Raw genomic sequence first — 19,527 nt, forward strand, 5'->3', positions numbered from 1 at the left:
AGTGAGCTGGTACGAGCAGCTTACTGGATAATCACCAGGCCAGGGAGAGGAGCAGGGCTGGCCAAGGAGACCCCCCTGGGAGCTTACACCAGGGAGGAATGCAACTCAGCAGCTGGAGAGACACCTCAGGGGTCCTTGGGGTCTGCTGAGGCACTTGAAGCCTGGCTCCACTTTCACGCTCTAGTGGGCAGAAAAGGATAGGTGCAATCCTCTTCTTTGGCAGTGGCCTTCCTCCTCGTAACACACAGCTGTTTCCAACAAGCTGAGGTGCTGGGCTTTCACTCTCCCATTGCTTGAGGAGTTTTACTCGATTTGAAATATCATCTCCCACTCCCCCCTTGCCTCATAGATGTTCAGAGCTACTGGGAAAATCCTGAGGCTGGCTCACCTCCTGCCACCACAAAGCAAAATTAACCTCAGGCAACCTCCAACAATGGAAAATTAACCTGCAGGTGTGTGAGGACATGGGCGCTAATGCCGCAGGGGAGAAAGGAGCAGCCCAAGGAGGAGGACTGGGAGGTTTTGCTCCAGCCCTTCAACCAGACCTGCTGATGCCACAACCAAATACCCTGGGGGCATCCTCTAGTGGCTGCCAGCAGTATGGCCACCAGCCTTCAAGAAGAGACAGGGGAAGGGGACCTGCCCAGGAGGAAGGCAAGTGTGAAAAATAATAGTAATAATTAAAAAAATTCAAGCACTGAAGAATAGTATTTTGATGTCTGCTGCTGTGTGGTACTATGGGTGCTGCTCAGTTACCACTTGAGATCCTGGAATGCTCAAAGTCCTTTCAACAAGGACAAAAGCTAGGAAGCTGCTACTTCTTCCTATGCTAACAGAAGGTTTTGGTGGTGGACCTTTCCTGGCCCATCCTCGTGCTATTGCTGAGACCTGCAGAGCAGCTGGTAACTGGGATTTTTCTAAAGCAAGCCTGGTTGTTCACATTGCTGTTGCCCTTGCTAGTGAGCGGTGAGTGTGTAAGGGAAAGGAGGAAGGTGATTATCCATTGAGGCTGTTCTCTCTGCTTGCTGTGAAGTGGATAAGTGCTGTTTCTTGAGAGAGCCCATTAAATGTTTTTGAGTAGTAAGCCACAGTGCTGAAATAACATCTCTCCTGACTTCTTGGCAAAATATCCCACAACCATGCAGCACATGTTATGTTTTACTGACTTTTCAGGGCTCAGCTAAGAAACTTGAGATAGTTGGAATGTGTATTTATCTGACAGCCTAAAGTTAATTCGAGATAAAGGAACTTGAAACCATTTCCTTTCTTGTCAGTGATGACATATTGAAACTGCAATTAAAAGTGGAAAGAATTTTCTATCAGGTCTGTGGATCATGAGGATATGCAGTGAAATATGTCCTGCAGGACAAAAAGTATTAAACCTGCCCACAGCTAATGTAAGCTTGGTGCTGCTCTGGATATGGGTAATTTGGTATTCAGGAGCACAGATGACAGTCTGAATACCCCCTACCTTAATGACTTAACATTCAGATATCCATGATATGTATGATGCAGCAAAGTCATCTAATTGTATAACTATGGTGTTTCCTATCAATTCAGGAATAAAATATTTAAATAGAACATGCAGCATATGCTTCAGGGCTCACTCTTCCCTTTACTCTTCTGCTTTAAACAAAGGTAATGGGAGGGGTCCTAATAAAGCAGTCCTAAATAGTTAGTTAGTGTTATCTGGGAGATGATCAGTAATTCACCTGATGTTTAGGAAGGAACACTCAGGGCTTTAAGACTTCGGGTGGTACCTTTAAAGTCATCACAGAGCAATCACCACAACTAAAACAACTCAGATGAGGAAATGTGCTGTTTATTTAAGTAGTTTCAATAGTCCAATATGAGCTGGAGATTTAGAGTGGCAAAAACTACCCCACCCATCAAGTTAACTCACCGTGCTCGGAAGTTTTAAAGGGGATTGGTGGCAGTAAATCATGTGCAATACTCTGACACTTCGTTCAAAAAATGAAGTTAACACTTTTTAAATTGGGAGGTAATGCTTCCCCACTATCCCAATCACGGGATAAACCCATGTGCAAGCTTCAGCACAAACCGATCAGCCGAGGGCTGTCTCTGGCAGCACAACCAACCTAAGACACAGAGAAGGCTACAGGGGATCACGGAGACGAGGTTTGGGCAGTTTAAAAAAGAAAACTGCTTTTGCCTTGCATCTCCTTTTTTTACAAAAATTTATCTTGGCTGTGGTTCACCTTTAATTTGGCACTTACTGCTGCTTTCTACTTCAAACAGAAAATACTGAAACTGATCCATAGCAGATAAAAGCTAATTGCTGTAAGAGTGTTTTGAGTTAATGGTCTCCTCAGCGGTTGCCTATTAAACTCAAATGCATAATTCATATGCCATTTTGGAGAAAAAAAAGGTAGAATAAGTTATTTAAATTATTATTGATCTCACCATTACTGTGTTCAAATTCAAAATATTGTTAAAAATTGTAATGTCTATATATAACAATACAATATTGATACCTTTCAAAAAAGCTATGCCTGCTAAAACCTAAATATAAACCACAAATTTATCAGTGAAGAGAGAGGAAAAAGTTGATTTTAATGCAGACAATTTAATCTGGTATTTGTTAAACAGTCTGCTGCCCAATCCTGGGCCAATCTTAATCTTTCCATCTTCAAGAACATGAGATATAAAATACATATATGCCTAAACTATGGATATGCCCTTAGCCGATCAAATAATTTCCTGGCCCAAACTTTCTTTCACACTGCTCTGTGATGCAACCTTTCTGAGGATTTTTTTCCTTTTCTTTCCTTAGGAGTGGTGAGGTTTCACTGCAAGAACAACTATACCTCGTTTTACCTATGATGGGAAGCTACTGTGTGCTCATGCAACCTAGCTTATAGTTTTGCTTTCATTCGTAACTATGTGGTGTGTACAGGGAAACTCCTGAGGAAAAATGTGATAAAATTGATGCACCACACTGTATGACAAACAGGTGGAGAAAAAAAGTCTGATTTATGACTTTTTTTTTTCCTCCTTACAGGTAACTTGGTAGGCTCCTGTTTTTGTGGCATATGAGGTAACTGCAGGTTCTGAGGCTGGAAATAGAGGCAAGTTGGTCAATTCACTGCTGGGTCTGTTGTAAACCCTGGGACGAGTGATTTGGCTCACTGGACCCTGTGGCTCCTAAACTTCACTGGGACACACTGTGGAGCTTTTAAGGTGGTTCTGGTCTGGGTAGTTCCCAGCACTTCAGCCATCAATATCCACATGGTGTGTAACACGTTCAGAAAACACAGCTTTTCTCTGATCTCTGAGATGTTAATTTTGAGTATTTATTTGTAAGATTGTGATGGGCTGTAGTTTTCGCTGCTGAAAGAGTAGGAGTTAGAAATCAGTTTGTACTTGCAGAAACAGGAAAGAAATATGTTGGGAATTGAAATCTTACAAAAGGTTCATGATTGTCATTACTGTTGGAAAACATCTCAGCATAACAGGCGGGTCCCCAAGTCAGTCAGATAAATCAGATTATGATGTGAATGGAAATGCTGAAATCTGCAAGTTGCAGAGATTCTTTTCTTGGTATTTCTATCTGTCCTTGTATGTGATAGAACTGGCTCTTTAGTAAAACCTGAAGCAATTCCAGGTAAAGCAACTAAGATTTGATCCTTCTCTATATACAGCTATTGCTTAAGTAAGAAGAAACTTAAAAAAAAAAAATCCAAGCCCTCAGAAATATAATGTATAAAAGTGTGTAAGAAATTGTGTTATGTATGTATATCATACCTGTCTTTTTACACAGTAATTTGGCCAGAGTCCCACCAGAATCTATTTAAATGAAAGAGGGTTGGATAAAGAAAGAAGGCAAATAACTCTGGTTTTGTTCCTGGTATTCAGAGAAGCAGGGGCAGACAGAGGGAAATGCCTGGACTCCAGTAAGGGGTACATATCTAGAACTAGAAATCACATTTAGGTATTTGTCTGACCAAAAATTTTCAATCTTGCTGTTCTCAGATTGAATATCTTTGTTTCCTGCTGTGCTTGAGACCAAGAGTCAGTTACCTGTTTTGTATTACAAAGGTAATGATGAATCTTTAAGGGAAAGTAATTGTCTGGAACAGTCTGGAGTCATGGTCCTGAAGAGTACTACCTACTAATTTTGGTTTGACAAAAGTTAAGTACTTGGAGGAAAGAAAACATTATGAACTGGGATGTTAATAACTTGACTTCTGAGAAACGTCACCAAGAAAGCCACTTCAGAGCAAAACTGAAGCCTAAACTTCCTTGTTTTGACTCATGCTCTGTTTATTCAGGCAATACCGCATGCTATGGACCAACAGCTAATTCAGAACCGCACTTACATGCCACTGTGAACTTCACTGAGAAGCCTCAGTACATCTCTGGTATCAGCCTGGCAGGATCCCTCCTCGTAAGCAAGCATGAATATTTAGAGCTTTGGGCGAGCAGAACAACAGTGTTACTGTAGTTCTCACAGGCTGACCAATTTGCAATCCCAAGACCAGAGGATGCTAAAGGGATTTATCTGTCACTACCAGGATCTGTGGAGAAGAATGATGGAATACTAAATCAGGTTCTGTACTAGGATGGATGTGTTAAAACCAAGTTCCCTGAGAGCCTCAACTGATCATATCCCTTTAACAAAGGATATTAATTATGTACATTAAAGCAAGATTAAGGGTGTATTCTTTACATCACTTTATGATGTTATCATGCAAAGAACGTAGTAAAGGGACAAGTGAAACAATTCTAAACAAATATATTTGAAATGCAAAACTCAATTCAGTCAAAAAGTATATATTAACAGAAGTAAACAAAACAAAGTTGTGAAGAATATAAAAAAAATCCCTTTCCCCCTCCCCTTTTAAATTAAATATCCTGAAAACAACTTAGATAAAAGGTTTTTCTGCTCAAAACCTGTCAAGTGAAGTTTCAGATATTTCTCATGGCAGCAATGCAGCTTTTGATGGTTCAGCTAGCATTTACTGTCTGTTAGAGGCACATATATGATGGCAGAGCAGCAAAAATATTTTGCAGCTTTAAAATAAAGCTTTATGCAGATTCTAAGGCAAGATAAACAATTATGTCTTGCAAAATGTCACAAGTTAAGGAGGGGTTTCAGAAACATAGAACTGCAGTGTATACTTTATGTATGGAGAGTGGCCACTTCACCACCACTAGCAGGGCACTGTAAAGACATTGTATTCCACAATGCTGCTACCTTTTTATTATTATTTAGCAGGAGTGAAAAATGGGACTTAAGTCACTGTGCACTTTGTGCAATATAACATGAAATTCTGGAACTGGAATATAGCACCTCTACTTTAGTGATTCCCTGTCACCACTGTACTTGGGCAGTAGCAGAGTGCTGTAAATTAGGATCACAGCACACAAAGCCTTTTGTCTGGTAGACAGATGGAACAACTAGTGGGACATACTTAAACATCTCTGCCCTTTAGTTTCAGGCTGCAGAGGAGCAGTTTACCTAAATTCTGCGATGTTAATCTACACTTGCTGTAAATGACCCTGAAAGCATACTCAAAGACTCATTTCAAGCTGTTTACATAAGAAGCATCTTTTCACATAACATTTTCAGATTGTGAAGGTTTAGTATTTACACAGCCTCTACAGATTTGTTGATTTCAAACAATCATTAATATATTAGGAAAGCATTAAATGTTTATTAGAATGCTTTTTTTCTTTTGGCTTATCTCATTTAAAATAAAAGCCTAAAGACAACTTAGACTTAAAACATATCAAGAGAAACTGGCTCATCGTTATATCACCGTCTAGGATTCATCTCAGTCTGCTTACACTGTGCAGTTACAAACTCCTCCTTTAAATTAACCTTTTGTTCCCATTACCTCATGGAATTATTCTCTTGCACTCTCCATAAGCCATAGTGTACAGCTGTCTGCAACTTGAGAACAACAAAAATGTGAAAAATCTGGTTATTTGATCTTTCCATTCCAGGACAGCTTGCACTACTTGCAGCTAATGCAGATTCTGCCTGGTAGAGTGAAAGCAGCACTACAGCTGCAATAGAGGCTCACTGTTGTTTGTGCATCACTGGCCCTTGCTCCACCTTAATTAGGAAAAACTCAGCAATGAGGTACTGCAGAAGTTGGCAAATCTCACTATGATATATAAAGATTATAGCAGCAGTTTGTGTAGACAAGTAAACTCTGTTTGATCGGTATTCTTCAATTTAAAAAATCCAGTCATACACTGCAATTCACAACTTAAATACCAAACGGAATCATTTAATGGCATAGCGGAGATCAAGTCCCGCAGTTTGTGAATCCATGCGTTTACACCAGGATCTCTTCCACAGCACAGAGCTGCCTCCGCAGTCAGTCCCAGCAAGTGATTCTTTCCTGCTCGGGGATCAGGCTCCAGTTGGGCGAAGGCTTGTCAGTCGCCAGCCAGTCAAAGTCATCCACCAGGTTCCAGTTGTTACTGTCTCTGTCCAGCCCGGACGACTCGAAATCCTTCTCGATACCCGGGTAGCTCCAGTAGTAGGGGGCGAAGGAGACCTCAGAGCAGCCCTCGATGACGGCCCGACTGGTCACCTGCACGTAGAAGCGGCAGCCGCGGGTGCGGTGTGTGCGGAGCTGCTGGCAGGCCACTGTCAGCAGGCAGTCGCTGCAGCCGTCCACCATCACGGAGGTAGACACGGGCCCGCAGAGCACGGTGCAGCCGCGGCAGTCGCGCACCCGCAGCGTGTTGGGGTTGCCGCGGAGCCGCACCCGGCAGCCGCGCAGCTCCGACAACAGCACGTCCCGCTGCCGCAGCTCCGCGGGGCCGAGCTCCAGCTCCGCGTCCTGGGCGCCGCTGAACCCGCACAGCGGCTCCCCGCCCGGCTCCCCCTCGGCCAAGCCGGGGCCGGGCGCGGCGGGGGCCGGCGGGGCGGGCTCGGCGAGGCGCGGGGTGCTGCCCGGGGCCGCTTCTTTCTTGAGGGCACGGAAGGCGAATTTCTTCTTGGGCTGCAGCTGCTGCCTCCGCGCCGCCAAGTCCCCCTGCAGCCGCGCAACGGCCTCCTGCCCCTGCCGCACCTCGTAGGGCGCAAGGAACCGCACGCTGCCCGTCAGCAGCTTCTGCAGCGCCTGCAGGCGGCCGGCCGCCTCCTCCAGCGCGCCCGCCGCCAGCAGCCCCTCCACGGCCTCCCGCTCCCGGGCGAAGGCGGCCAGGAAGAACTCGCTCTGTTCCTCCTTCACCACCTGCGCCTCCTTCTTCTGCCGCTGCCGCTCCACGCCCTGCTGCCGCTCCGCTTCCCGGCGCTGCAGCCGCTCCGGCAGCACCACGGCGGCGGAGCCCGCGGCCACCTCGGGCTGCGACGGAGCCCCCGCGCCCGCCACCTCTCCCGGCGCCGCCATCTTGCCCGCTCCCCTCCCCTGCGGTCACTAAGCCACGCACCGATTGGCTACCGGCAGCCCCGGCTGCGTCGCCGCCGCCGATTGGCGGGCCGGGGGGCTCGCGGCGGGAGAGGGCGGGAGGGCCAGGGGGAGGGGTCTCCCGCGGTCTTAAAGGGGCCGCCGCCTCTCCGCGGGATGGGGTGAGTGTTCGTGGCAGGTGCTGCGCGCCGTGGGTTATCCCGCTTCCCAAATTAGCGCCCGGGATATAAATAACCCCATGCCCCGCTCCCTGCCGTGCGAGCGCGTAACTGCCTGCTTCTTCCCGCCCTTCTGCTGCCTTCCCCCCTGGCCGCCTCCTCCCCCCCGCCGCTCTCAGGCCGCGCCCGCGATGGGGAGCGGGGCCGGCCCTGGGCTTGGAGCTGCCGCGGGCGGGGGGCGCGGGGAAGGGGCGGCTCGGAGCAGGGGCGGGCGGGAGGCGGCAGGGCCCAGCTCAGCGCTCCACCTGCTGCCCTGAGCCTCCCCTGTGCCCTGGAGGCGTCGGGCGGTCCCGGCCCCTGCCCGGGTGGGGTCCCTGGGCAGCTTCACAGGGCCAGCGCCTTCGGGGGGGTTGCGTAAAGGCAGTGTGTTAATAGACCTTCCCTGTTGTTCCCCCCTCTCGCAGGGAAGGGGCTGTAGAAAAGGCTGCTAATCCTTGCAGGTGACTGCAAAGGTGCTGCCGGGTGCATCGTTTCCTTCTTAGCGGCTTGTTTGTTTTCTGGAGTGTTTTGTTTCAGAAGAGAGTTCAGTTCTTGAGGGGGAACGTGGGAGCAAATGCCTATGGATTACTGTGCTCTCGAGGGAGGACTGTGTGAGTAATCCACAGAGGCCTATATGGAAACACAGGAAGGAAGACTTTCAGTGCCTTTTATAATTGGTAGATGTATTTTAAGTAAATTTGCAGCAGGGACCACAAATGAAGTACACCTGGCTACAAAGTAAAAACAGTGACCGTCATTCTGCCGTATTCATTTGAGAACTGCTCTTCTATTTACTGGAACGTTAACTTTTGCAAAGAAAGTTAACGCAAAGCACTCTTTTTTAAACATATGGAAAAAAAATTTAACTCCTGTCCATTTCTACAAATACCATCTCCCTTCCCTGGTCATTTCAAAGTTAAAAATTAACACAGGACCTAAAACTATCAATTGAAACAAAAAGGTGGTAAACCTAAAGTAGGTAATCTGAATTTCAGTTACTGTCCTCTGTTTGGTAATAGCATGAGTTTTTTGCTTAATGTTCTTGTTTGGAAGTATAGGTTGTTATGCCCTTTAAGGTTAGCATTTGGAGGTAGCCTTAGCTTGAAAGCAGACGTTTTCTGTTTCCTGAGAAATGTGGTTAAACACAATACTGTTAGAGTGTACGGAGTACCTGAACCTTATATGTGATAGTGTCAGCCCAGTTAGGATGACTGAAGAAAACCAGTGAAATGCCTTTAATCCTTTCAGTGCATGAAGGACTTGCCCTAAAATAGAGAATATTCCTTCCTTAACATTGTTAAAATATAAAATAAGGAGATTGAAAGGAATTGTTGTGTAACAGTAGCACTTTGGAGCAGGTTGGACGGGCAGTAGGATGGGTAACTTTGTGGCTGATGCACTGCAGCTCTTACAACATTACACCTGTCACAACACTGCAATGTTAATGGGTCCAGAATTTTGCTTAACTTGCAGAAGGGGAGTGCTCAATCATGAAAAAGGAAGGGTATCTTGAAATATTGTTGCTTGATTTTTTTTTTTCCTACCAATGTGTTTATATGAAACTTTTAGTAAGTCTTAGGCATTTTTTTTCTAATAAAGTCATATCTGCTTCTGCAGTAATTGCAGCAATGTTCCATTAGGCAGGCATATGGTGCAATTAATTCACTGTAATAAAAAAAATAATTCCTTATTTCCACGGTGTTTTGTCAGAAAGATGTGTAAGTTTCTCTTTACCTAGCAGGCTTTTTTTGCCTCTATGCTCCCATGAGACTAGGTAATACAGGTGGTAACAGTGATGTGCTTATCCCATAGAGTATTATTATGGAATTATTATTATTATCCCATATAATTAATATTATTATTTACTCCATAAATAAGAATATTGACAGAAAAAGACTTTTGCTGTTTCTCACTATGCATGAATGCTCCTGGAATATGGCTTTGGTATTGTTACACAGATGTGACCCAGTAGATGAAATGCAGCGGGTAAGACAACTTTATATATGGGGAGATTGCAAGCAAACACTGGTGTACACAGCACAAAATAAATGTTAAGTATTTCATGCTGTAGTATAATAACTTCTTATTTTACTTGGGCACTTAGAAAGCTAGGCATTCTAAATTGGTCTTTTTATAGGTGATTGGAGGATTAATGAGGACCAGATACCTTTGTAAATAGGAGCTTCTGGGAGCGACTGGAATCTTTTCACCTTACTAATGTGCACAAAAAAACCCCAGACATAAGAAGGTGAAACATATGACCATAATGAAAAATTAAAAAGGGAGCAGTAACATTCTTCCAACTGCTTCATCTTGATTTTCCAAAATTACTTTCCACACTTACAATTTGAGGTTTTGGTATAATTGATATTGGCATGGATATATATCTATATATTTTTTGTGGTCATACAAAGACTCAATTTTCTTCCTGACTTTGCTAGCAGTAACTTCTACGTTTTCAGGCTGCATAGTGTGCTCCATTAAAAGCCATAGGGAACAGAAGATTTACACTTTCCCAAACAGTAACCACGTGAATAAAATGTAAGCCTTGTAGCTCAGGCTTGGACTCATTTGGGTAAGCTGCAACAAGCACTTTGGCTGTTTGAGGATATTAGATAAAAGTAAGGTACAAAATTCTCTGTGTTATACTTTTTTCCTATTTTTTTGTCCCCTCTTGTTCCTATCTCTGGTTTGCAAGTAGATAGTAGTCATTTCAGTAAGGCTTTTTGCCATTGTTTGGACTGTACAGTGTCATTTGTTTTATGTGAAGTTGCAGGTTGCACTTGCTTACTTTGATTTAGCGCTGTGAAACTCCAAAACGTAAGCTCCATTATGTGTGCTTCCATGTTTAAATCTGTGTCCCATGGTTGTCACTCTTGACTGCTACCTACCTGAAATATTTCGTACTGATTTAATATAGCTCAACAGTATTAACTTATGGCCTTTTCAAGTGAGATGTATTGTGTAGTTCACGTGAAGGTTCAAGATCTTGTCTTGTTCCATCATTATTTTAAGAAAAGTGGGGAGTAAAAGCAAGATCTGCAAAGGCAACTGGGTGTCTGGCCTCATAATAATGGATTCTTACACCTGAAGTTCCTCAGCTTGTAAAAGTCCAGAATCCCATAGTTGTGGTGTGATCTTGAGATGTGGATTTGGACTCTCTCAAGCAGAGGAAGTCAGTAGAGTTATTCCTTATCTGTATGTATTCCCAGCAGGGACAACTTTATTCCAAAGTGTGTAACGCATGTGTGTTGCACCGTTACACACACAGAAAATGCTATTTTGTCTTTTAGCTGTGTTTTCAAGAAAAGCAGCAGGCTCTGTGCCTTGCATGGAGCTCTTATCTGATAGATGCGATCTCTGCCTGTTAGATTGAGTTTCTGCAGAAGAGATTAGCTGGGTAACGCAATTACTTCTGGCTACAAAGTAGGTACTTCAGTGGCTTGCACAACCGCGGTATTCTACTGATGGTTTTAGTAAGGGTGCTTTGAACTTCTCTGGCACTGTGATCAGGCATTAAAGATGTAAGCCATATTATGATTCATTTAAGATACTAGGCTGCACATTTTTCACGGTGGAACAGGGCTTCATTAAAAGTGAATGTTGAGTCACTGTATCTCTGTTCTTTTGGAAAAAAAATAAATTCCTTTTAACGTTACGATTGGCATACTGGTTGTTTCTTAAAAAGCTTTTGTTTGCACACAAATATTGTGCTTCATATATTTGGCCATGTGGAAAGGCAAGACAATGTAAAATACATGTGTTTTTAAATCAGTAATTAGAGAGAGCTAAAACTATAAAACTTATTTGGTGCAACTTAATTGCTGTGAGTAATGCAAAAGCTTTGAAATGTAATCCTTGGGAATGCTTAAGATACTAATTATATTCCGACCAATCGAGGTGCACTTGTTTTGAAACTAGTCTGAGCTGGTCCCTTCTGAGAACCTGGTATTTCCAATGCCAAAGGTAGGGAAACAGTAATTTATACAAAAATGAGTTATCCTTCAAAACCAGGGACAGACTTCAAAGCATAATATTTTATGACAACAGGCACTTCCAGATGAACAAAGCAAGGCCCAAATATGCTAAACACAAAAGCTCGGGAGCAGAAAATCACTTAGGTTTGGTCCAGGCCTAGCTGCTGACTGATATTTAGAATCCTAACTTGCTAATTGACTGTACTTAAATTCTGAAGACCTAGCATGTAAGCTACAGATGCTGTTTTATGGACTCTCCTTTTGGGGCAATTCTGTTAGTTATAGAGTTTTTAAGAGATTTTTTTCAGTGCCTCACTTTACACTTCAGATGCTTTTACAATTATTTCTTTTTAATGCATTTCAAAAAACTAAGATTATTGGAGTAAGCAGTTCAATGGACCACCGAGGTTCAACAGCATATCAAAATTTTCTATCAATTTGGAAATTGTGAATCTTGATTGCAAACATATTCCATTTCTTTTTCTGAATAATTTAAGTAGAATTAACTTCAAGTAATTGTATTCAAGTTTTTCTATTAATTCTTCTGTAGTATATTCCTTAATGGATAAAACTAAACTTGTATTCTTTTGTCATTTATTCATCTTACAAAAAAGTCTGTCAGCTATCATTTTGAATGAGGGAATCCATCCTCCTATTATTAGCATTTGTTCTTCAATGTAAATCTGAGCATAAATTCCAGTCATATTGATACACTTTCTAGTGATAATACAAAGACTACTTTTACATCAGTCTTCATTTGTATCCAAACCTTAGCCAGTTGGTTTCATTGTAGGGACTCAGAAATGTCCAAGTAAAACTATTCTGTCTCAAAAGCTGTGACTTAGGTGGTGCTTTATTCATAATGTCCCTTCTGTTCCTCCGTTTTGTCTTGTCCTTATACAAGTATAGCTCAGCATGTTTGCCTTTCTGTCATGAACACAAATGCTTTTTGGCTCTTCCACTGTGTTTCTGTATCCCTGTAATGCCTTGTATCATGTTTTAGGTATCCCTTTTTTTGCTTAGGTTCCTTCTGTTATTATTTATTTGATTTTTTTTTTTTTTTTTACATCATCTACAATACCTCAGTTGTATCAGGAATGGTTCTTTTGTTACTTTCATTGCCTGGGTGCTGTTTTTAATAACTACTAGTTTTAATTAAAAAAAAACAACAACCAACCAACCTTGTGCCCATGTATTCGTTAACATACTCCTTCGTATTTCAGTATCCTTACCTGTTTTTTTCCTCATTCATCTATCCTAGCCAAAGTAACTATGAATAGTATAGAAGGTTCTCCCAATTTCTGCCATCATTTTTAGTTCAAATTCTTCTAAAAATTTTGGTGGTGTTAGTTGTGGAAGATTATTTCTCCAGGTAAAGATCTCTCTCTAGAGGTGGGGTTTTTTTTCCTGATACTTTTTAGTGGCTGAATATCTTAAGATTATTCTAACTTGGAAGTGAAAGCTATTAATCTTTCAAGCTTAACTCTCCTTTTTAAGGTATTCTAAGCTGAAGAATATGAGACTCTATTTAAATAACCTAGAGCATGATATAGTTATTCTTGATCTGTTCCAGTAATAATTCTGAATTGCCATTTGTTTCAGTGGGAGCTCCAGTCACCATATATTCTCTCATTTTACTTAATTGTCTTCCATATGTCAGATCCCCATTTCAAAGAAGCACAGTTCTCCAAAATCTGTTCTTTAGATTCATCACAGAACAGCCCTGTTGGCCTTCACCCAATCTCCAGTCACTGAAACCTGTCTGTCTTCTGGTGTTGGTGTACATCTCTTGTTCTGAGGTTCATTCTTTGTTACCTCGTCTTACTACTTAACATATTAAACAATCACCCCTTAAGATACCTATTGGTTACATCTGTCTTTGGTAGGATGATTGATACTGGAGTCATACAGCTTTACAAGTTACATCATGAAATTGTGGCCCAGGTTTTGTAAGTACTGTTTTGTGTTCTCAAGGCATGGTATCAAGCTGAACGTCTTAACGTTCAGATAATTTTTACTGGTGAGTCATCAAAATATTGGTGGCAATTGTTCAAAATTTGCTACAGACATTGAACTTAATTTTTCATGTGGATTGTTACATTTATATTCCAAGTTAAAATCCTTCGTGCCACTGTATTTGGGTGCCCTACTTTTCAAGTGTGACCTCTGCATCTCTATTGCTTGTACCCTTTAATGATGACCTATTTGTTCCTGTGCCTTCAAGCTTAGAGTTATTTATTCTTATCTAAGTTAGTAATTAATAAAGCACTATGTAGATAGATAAATGGTGTGACTGGTGATGAGCTGACACAAGACACATGTTAAGGGATGGAGAGATAAAGAAACATGGGAGGAACAAGTGCCATCAATAGAGGTGAAACACTCAGTCTGAGGAAGCAAGGCTGCAGTGGAGTAAATGGTGTTCTTTTCTGTCCAATATACCTCAGAAGGGATGCAGCAAGTATGGACACAAGAATCTTTGGGATAACTGTGGAATTAATTCCTCTAATGTACTAGCTTAGTTCTTAAATTCTTCATTATGAATCTACTGCTGCTTAATCTTCTTTTGGGGTACTAATGTATGATTGCACAAGAACTGGAATGTGTGTGATGCAGACCTGGACAAATGGGCTGAATAACAATAAAGTGACTTGATCTAGGAGAAACTTGGAGACAGAATGAATGAGAGTGTTCTGTACCCCCTTATTTACTCCCTCTCAATATCTAAGTGTAGTTTTCACTTCTTCACACTATCACTTCAGGGTGTTGTATCTCAGATCACTCCAAATGTCATTTGGTGTCTTTATACACCTATGAGAGTGGTATTTGCCAAAATAGCAAGGTCACAGTTTGACAGCTGATGTCAAAATACAGCCAAATAGTAAGTTGTGTGACGAGTGCACATGACGTTCCTGGTAGCTGCTATTAGACCAATGTCTGTCCTCTAAAGATTTCTCTTACTCCTTTTGACACTGGTCTTGCCTTTCTTCTCATGCTTATGTCCCCTTACTCCTTATGAAGCTGCTACAGGAAAACGAATTCATGTGATTGTGGAAGTTATTAAGAGAGAGCAACTGATTGTGCATTATATGTAATTGGAGAATAGGACTCTGGTTGAAGATGACAGTTCTGAGCAGATAACCTTGGGGCAGAAGAATTTTGACGTATAAGGGTCTCTTCTATTAATGCAGTGAGGCAGTAAGAAGAGGGGCAATCTCTTGGGGCAATGACACCCAGTTGAGAAACACCGAATGATCCTCTTGAAGTGTGGTATCTCACACCAAAAAGAGTATTTCTTTACAAACACAGTCTGGAAAAATCTGTAGTACATCAGAAAGGGATAAAATTACAGCTGATGACTGTATTCAGACCTTTTAGTATTAAAGGTGACATTAAGTGCATATTTCAATATGACTGATAAAGTTACATCCATCTCTTTCTACCTAAGCCAATTTTGTATCTGAACAGATATAGCAAATACAGAAACACATGCAAATTTACTTTATAGACTGTACAGTGTGTTCTGGTTTGGTTTTGTCCACTCAGGGGCAATGTAAAGGGTTTCCATTCTTTCCATTCACCGACTTGTGTGGATCTGGAGAAATCTGGTTGCTGTAGGGTGCTTTATTGTATAGATGACATTAGCTCTCCTTCCCTTTTTGTACTGTACCTGCTCAGTAACATTATTGTCAATGCTGCTTTGAAGCATCATTCAACGAAAGTAAGTGTAAACTATGGTACCATCATGGAAAATTTATGTAAGATTCGTTTGTGTTTCTTATGATAAGAGAATGTATTCAAAATCATTTGTCCTCCTTTCTCCAGTTCCTTCTTTGTATCGTATTGCCTACTTCCTGTTGTGGTTTCTGCAGGACTGGGAGAATAATAATAATAACATACTGATCGGCTGTTCTGCCAAAGTCCCTTCCTGTAAATCAGATCAGAAGAATGCTTGTGGTGTCCCTCCAGCTCACAAATTCTCACTTGAGCAATATTTCTAAAGCCAGTGATGCTGAGTAGGCTTGAATTCAGGGTGGAGTTTGACCCCTTGAAACACATTTGCTGAAGTTAGGGATCTTGAAGTTTGGCTTTTTTGATTTTTCTAATGCTGGTGTCAGGAGTATAGGCTGACAGCTCTTAGAGAGCTCTTTGACATGGGGTGTTTCCATCCATATTGTTGGCTATTTGTGTCCTTGCTGTATTCGTGAAAAGGGAAGTTAATACACTGGCTGATGGACTGGGCACTGCCACGTACGTGTTCCGAATGTCTGGGCTGCATAAAGGATCTGTTGGACTCGTGCTAAGACTTGTTTGCTTGGCCCAACCCTTCCATTTAGGGAGTGATTTGCAACTTCGCCTCAGTTTGCTACTGTGGGCACGCATATAAACAAGATTACTTAAAAATATAATATAATCAGATTCTAATTGAAAAACAATACTGAGGTGCTGAGGTTTTTTTTTTTTTTAATATAAGAAGTTTGGCCAACTTCTTTAAGAAGGTCTACTTAGCACCCCGCCCATAAGCATTTTCATATAGTTGTATTTAAAAACTAAAACCTGTGTTTTCTTTGAGCTGTAAAGCTAATTAAGAAGGATGTGCTACTAAATAAAGTCTTCAAATCCTTGTATCTAAGGAGTTTTAACAAAGTTACTTAGGAATAAAATAGAAAAGTCCTTCAGAATTATAACTACTAGCAGAAAAAGTGTCTTAATGACATTTTTTTTGTTGTTTTAAAAGCATTACCGTACATATCTCTGCACACTAAGAATCTTCAATCAGGATTTTTCTTTAATAAACCAGGCTTCTCTGAATTATCTGAATAAATAATTATTTTTAGAATTATTTAAAGGGTTTTAATGAATGAAGTGAATAGTTTCAATTGAATTAGTTTTCTATAACCAAAAACCTTTGAAAGAAATTATCAATGCTTTTAGATGAAGTAAACTGTTCAACAGCATCAATGAACTCTCAGTGCTATGAACTCTGACTTCAAATTAACATTTTTAGGTTACCTAAAACTTTTTTTTTAAGGAGTTGAAATTAATGTAATTTGTTTCCAGCAAGGCTAGTGAGAATGTAGCTAAAAATACTCAAAATATTGCAGCTTGTAAGGGGATCAAATCTTATCTTTTTCAAGGTGACCTTGCGTTTGTTTTTCTGGGGATCCCCCACCCTTGCATTTATTTTTCTGTGGATCTACCTGCACACCAACGTGTCGAGGTTTACAGCTTTAAATATGAAGAAAGTCAACCAACTTGTTTAAATTAATGTTCATTTTAATAGGAGAAAAACTTTATTTCACTTTCCTGTAATCCCAAACACCCCCCAACTTTTAACCCAAAGCCAGCAGCTAAGGCTAGGTCGCCAGACCTACGGCTTTCTCAAAAACAAAATAAAAAAAAAAAAAAAAAAAAAAAGAGGAGCTAAACTTTTTAAAGGGCCTGTCTGTAAAAACGCGGAGCGAGGATCGCGCTGGAGCCGGGGACTCATCATGCCAGGGCGGCGGTGCGTGTGCCCGGGCGCCGGTCTGCGGCAGTGTCCCGGCGGAGCTGCGCCGTGCCGGGCCCCGCCGGTGCGGTGCTGGGGCCGGGGCTGTTGCCGGTGCGGGTGCGGAGCGGAGCCGAGCGGTGCCGCGCTCTCCTCCCGCTCGCTTTCTCTTTCCCCCTCTCTCGCTCGCTCCCTCTCCCGCTCGCTCTCCCCCCTCCCTCCCTCGCTCTCTCGCTCTCCCTCTCTCTCTCCTACACTGCCAGCCCCTGATGTGATGGCGAAGAAACCCCGTTGACAAGGCACTGCTTTTTCATGACGGTGAGTTTCCCTTTGAGTGTATTATAATTTTGTGATAAAAATTTCAAGGAAAAAAAAAACACACAACCTCCTTCCTCCCTTCCTTCGGGGAGGGAAAAGAGAGGGGGGAAATCTATCTCCAGACAGACAGAAAAGAAAGAGGAGCAAATTAACAACCAGGAGTTGCCAAAACCAGGATATTAGGTTTCAGCCCAGAGAGCTATTGGCTCTGGGGCTATGTATATAAATATATATCTAGAGAGAGAGCGAGCGAGAGGGGAGACGAGGAGGAAGAAGAGGGATATTTTGTGGGTGGCTGTTGTTTGGGCAGATGTGGATTCACATGGAAATGAACTATATATATTATTTTTTTTTTTCCGCGAGGCTGGTGGTGGTGACTGCTGAGGGCACTTAAAAAAAAGTTGTTTCTTAAAATATAGGCGGCGGGGGGGGGGGGGGGGGGTTGAAGGGAGAGATAAGGTTTCAGGTCCAGGCTGATAGCTGCAGAGAGGGGAGAGGTTTGGGGTGGGTTTTTTTTTTTTCTTGCTGATGCCATGCAAATTCAGGAGAGGAGGGAAGAAAAATCTCTTTTAATGACTCATTGATTGAGCCGGTTTAAAATTAGTTGTTGTTGTTGTCTTTTTTTTTTTTTTTTTTTATTTTCCGCCCCCTTGATGGCCATCAAGAGAGGAATGGAAAGAGGAGAGGAGGGAGAGTGTGTGTGTGTGTGTGTGTGTGTATGTGTGAGTGTGAGAGAGAGAGTGAGAGGGAGAGAGGGGGATAGAGAGAGTATGTGAGGGAGAAAGAAAAATAATCTTTTCAAATCTCCTCCCTCTTTTTTTTCCCCCCTCGTTTCTTTGCTTTTCTCTAAAGCTCTGTGGTCTGTGAAACACTCTTTTCTTCCTCCTCGTCGGGAAAATGGAGACACTTCGTCTCTCTCCTGGCTGTGCAGCTGGGAAGGATTTTTCTTTTCTTTTTTCCTTTTTCACTCACGGCTCGATTTTTTCCTTTACCCCGTCCACTCGCCACCACCCTAATCTTGTCTTTTCTTTGAGCTTGTGTCTCAGATTTGTACCTTCTGGGGATTTATTTTTCAGTCGTTTCCTCGTTTTCGGTGTCGCCATTAGATTTGATTTGATTTGTTTGGTTCTTTATTTGCAATTTCCTCCGAATCTCTCCGTGCCTCCTGCTTTTAACCGAGGAATGGAAACGGTGCCGCTTTTTGTGGGTGCGCGAAATGCTCGGGCGGTAGGTTTGGGCTAATGCGCTTTTTTTTCGCCTTTTCGGGTCTAAGTTTTCCGATGTGCCTTGCATTTTTATTTTTTTTTTTTTTAATTATTGTTTTCCTTTTGGAGAGAGAATATTTAACTGTAATGCCTCTTTAAAACACAACAATAAAGCGTCTCTTTCTGGAGTGACCCGTTTGGCTTCGCTGTAGAGGGGATGTGAATCCGATCCTTTGTGCTGCTGGGATTATTTTCCGTAAAAGAAACAATGTTTTATAAATAATTTTTTTATTTGTGCCTTAAAACAGTAGTCGGTCGTGGAGGCGGTTTCCTGAAATGCTCACTGTTCACATTCATTGATTTATGGGCGGGATTCAGTGTGTCAATTGTATTTTGCTTTTGGTATTAATTGCAAAATTCAGTTACAGATGATGGCAGAAAGCAGATGTAGAGGTATTACAAAAACCGGGCAAAATCGAGCGACGTATAGAGGGCACGTTTATATTTACTCAGAGCTGTTCCTAATCACTGTGGAGAGGAAGGAGATATGGAGGCCTTTGCTTTTCCCCATTCTCTCTGCTCCTCGCTCCTTTCCTCCTCGGGGCTCGGCAGCGCGGGATGGGAGAAGGATTGAAGGAGAAAAGGGAGAGCGGCTCCGGAGGCGGCCCGGGCTCGCCGGGCAGCGCATGCGGCGCATTCCCGGGTGCGAGTGGGAGCGGAGGAGTGTGGGGAAGATGGCGCTGCCTGGCTCCCTGCCAGCGTTTGTTGCGCAGTTTCACCCGCTCTCCTCCCCCACGGGCGCCATTTTAAGGTCCTTTCTGCTGTCGCCGCGCCGTGTGGGGCGGTGCCGTCGCGCCCCGCTCGGGCCGTATTTCTGTGTCTGTCTCGGAAGCGTTACTGTCGTGGGCTTTGGGAGCCTCTCCCCCCAATCCTAAAAGCCTTTCTTCCCTC

At 42.6% G+C, this 19,527-nt stretch overlaps 2 protein-coding genes across 4 annotated transcripts in view; one reads left to right on the forward strand and one right to left on the reverse strand.

Annotated features, from left to right (window-relative positions):
* Positions 1 to 6,231: 6,231 nt before the first annotated feature.
* On the reverse strand, positions 6,232 to 7,455 carry TBCC (tubulin folding cofactor C). Its single transcript, XM_064648339.1, has one exon. It carries the CDS (start codon positions 7,371 to 7,373, stop codon positions 6,351 to 6,353), a length of 1,023 nt encoding a protein of 340 aa, XP_064504409.1. The 5' UTR covers positions 7,374 to 7,455; the 3' UTR covers positions 6,232 to 6,350.
* Positions 7,456 to 7,528: 73 nt separating this feature from the next.
* BICRAL (BICRA like chromatin remodeling complex associated protein) overlaps positions 7,529 to 19,527 on the forward strand; it is a 45,752-nt gene continuing 33,753 nt past the window's right edge. The window contains exon 1 of one of the 3 annotated variants that reach the window (XM_064648336.1): positions 7,529 to 7,552. The gene's annotated coding sequence lies outside the window, so the exon portion shown is untranslated. Of the gene's footprint in view, positions 7,553 to 17,241; positions 17,372 to 18,468; positions 18,599 to 19,527 lie in introns of those variants that run through there. The other 2 variants (XM_064648334.1, XM_064648335.1) reach the window with 2 other exon arrangements.

This window comes from Pseudopipra pipra, chromosome 3 (genome assembly GCF_036250125.1).
Source record: "Pseudopipra pipra isolate bDixPip1 chromosome 3, bDixPip1.hap1, whole genome shotgun sequence".
Taxonomy (NCBI): Eukaryota; Metazoa; Chordata; class Aves; order Passeriformes; family Pipridae; genus Pseudopipra; species Pseudopipra pipra.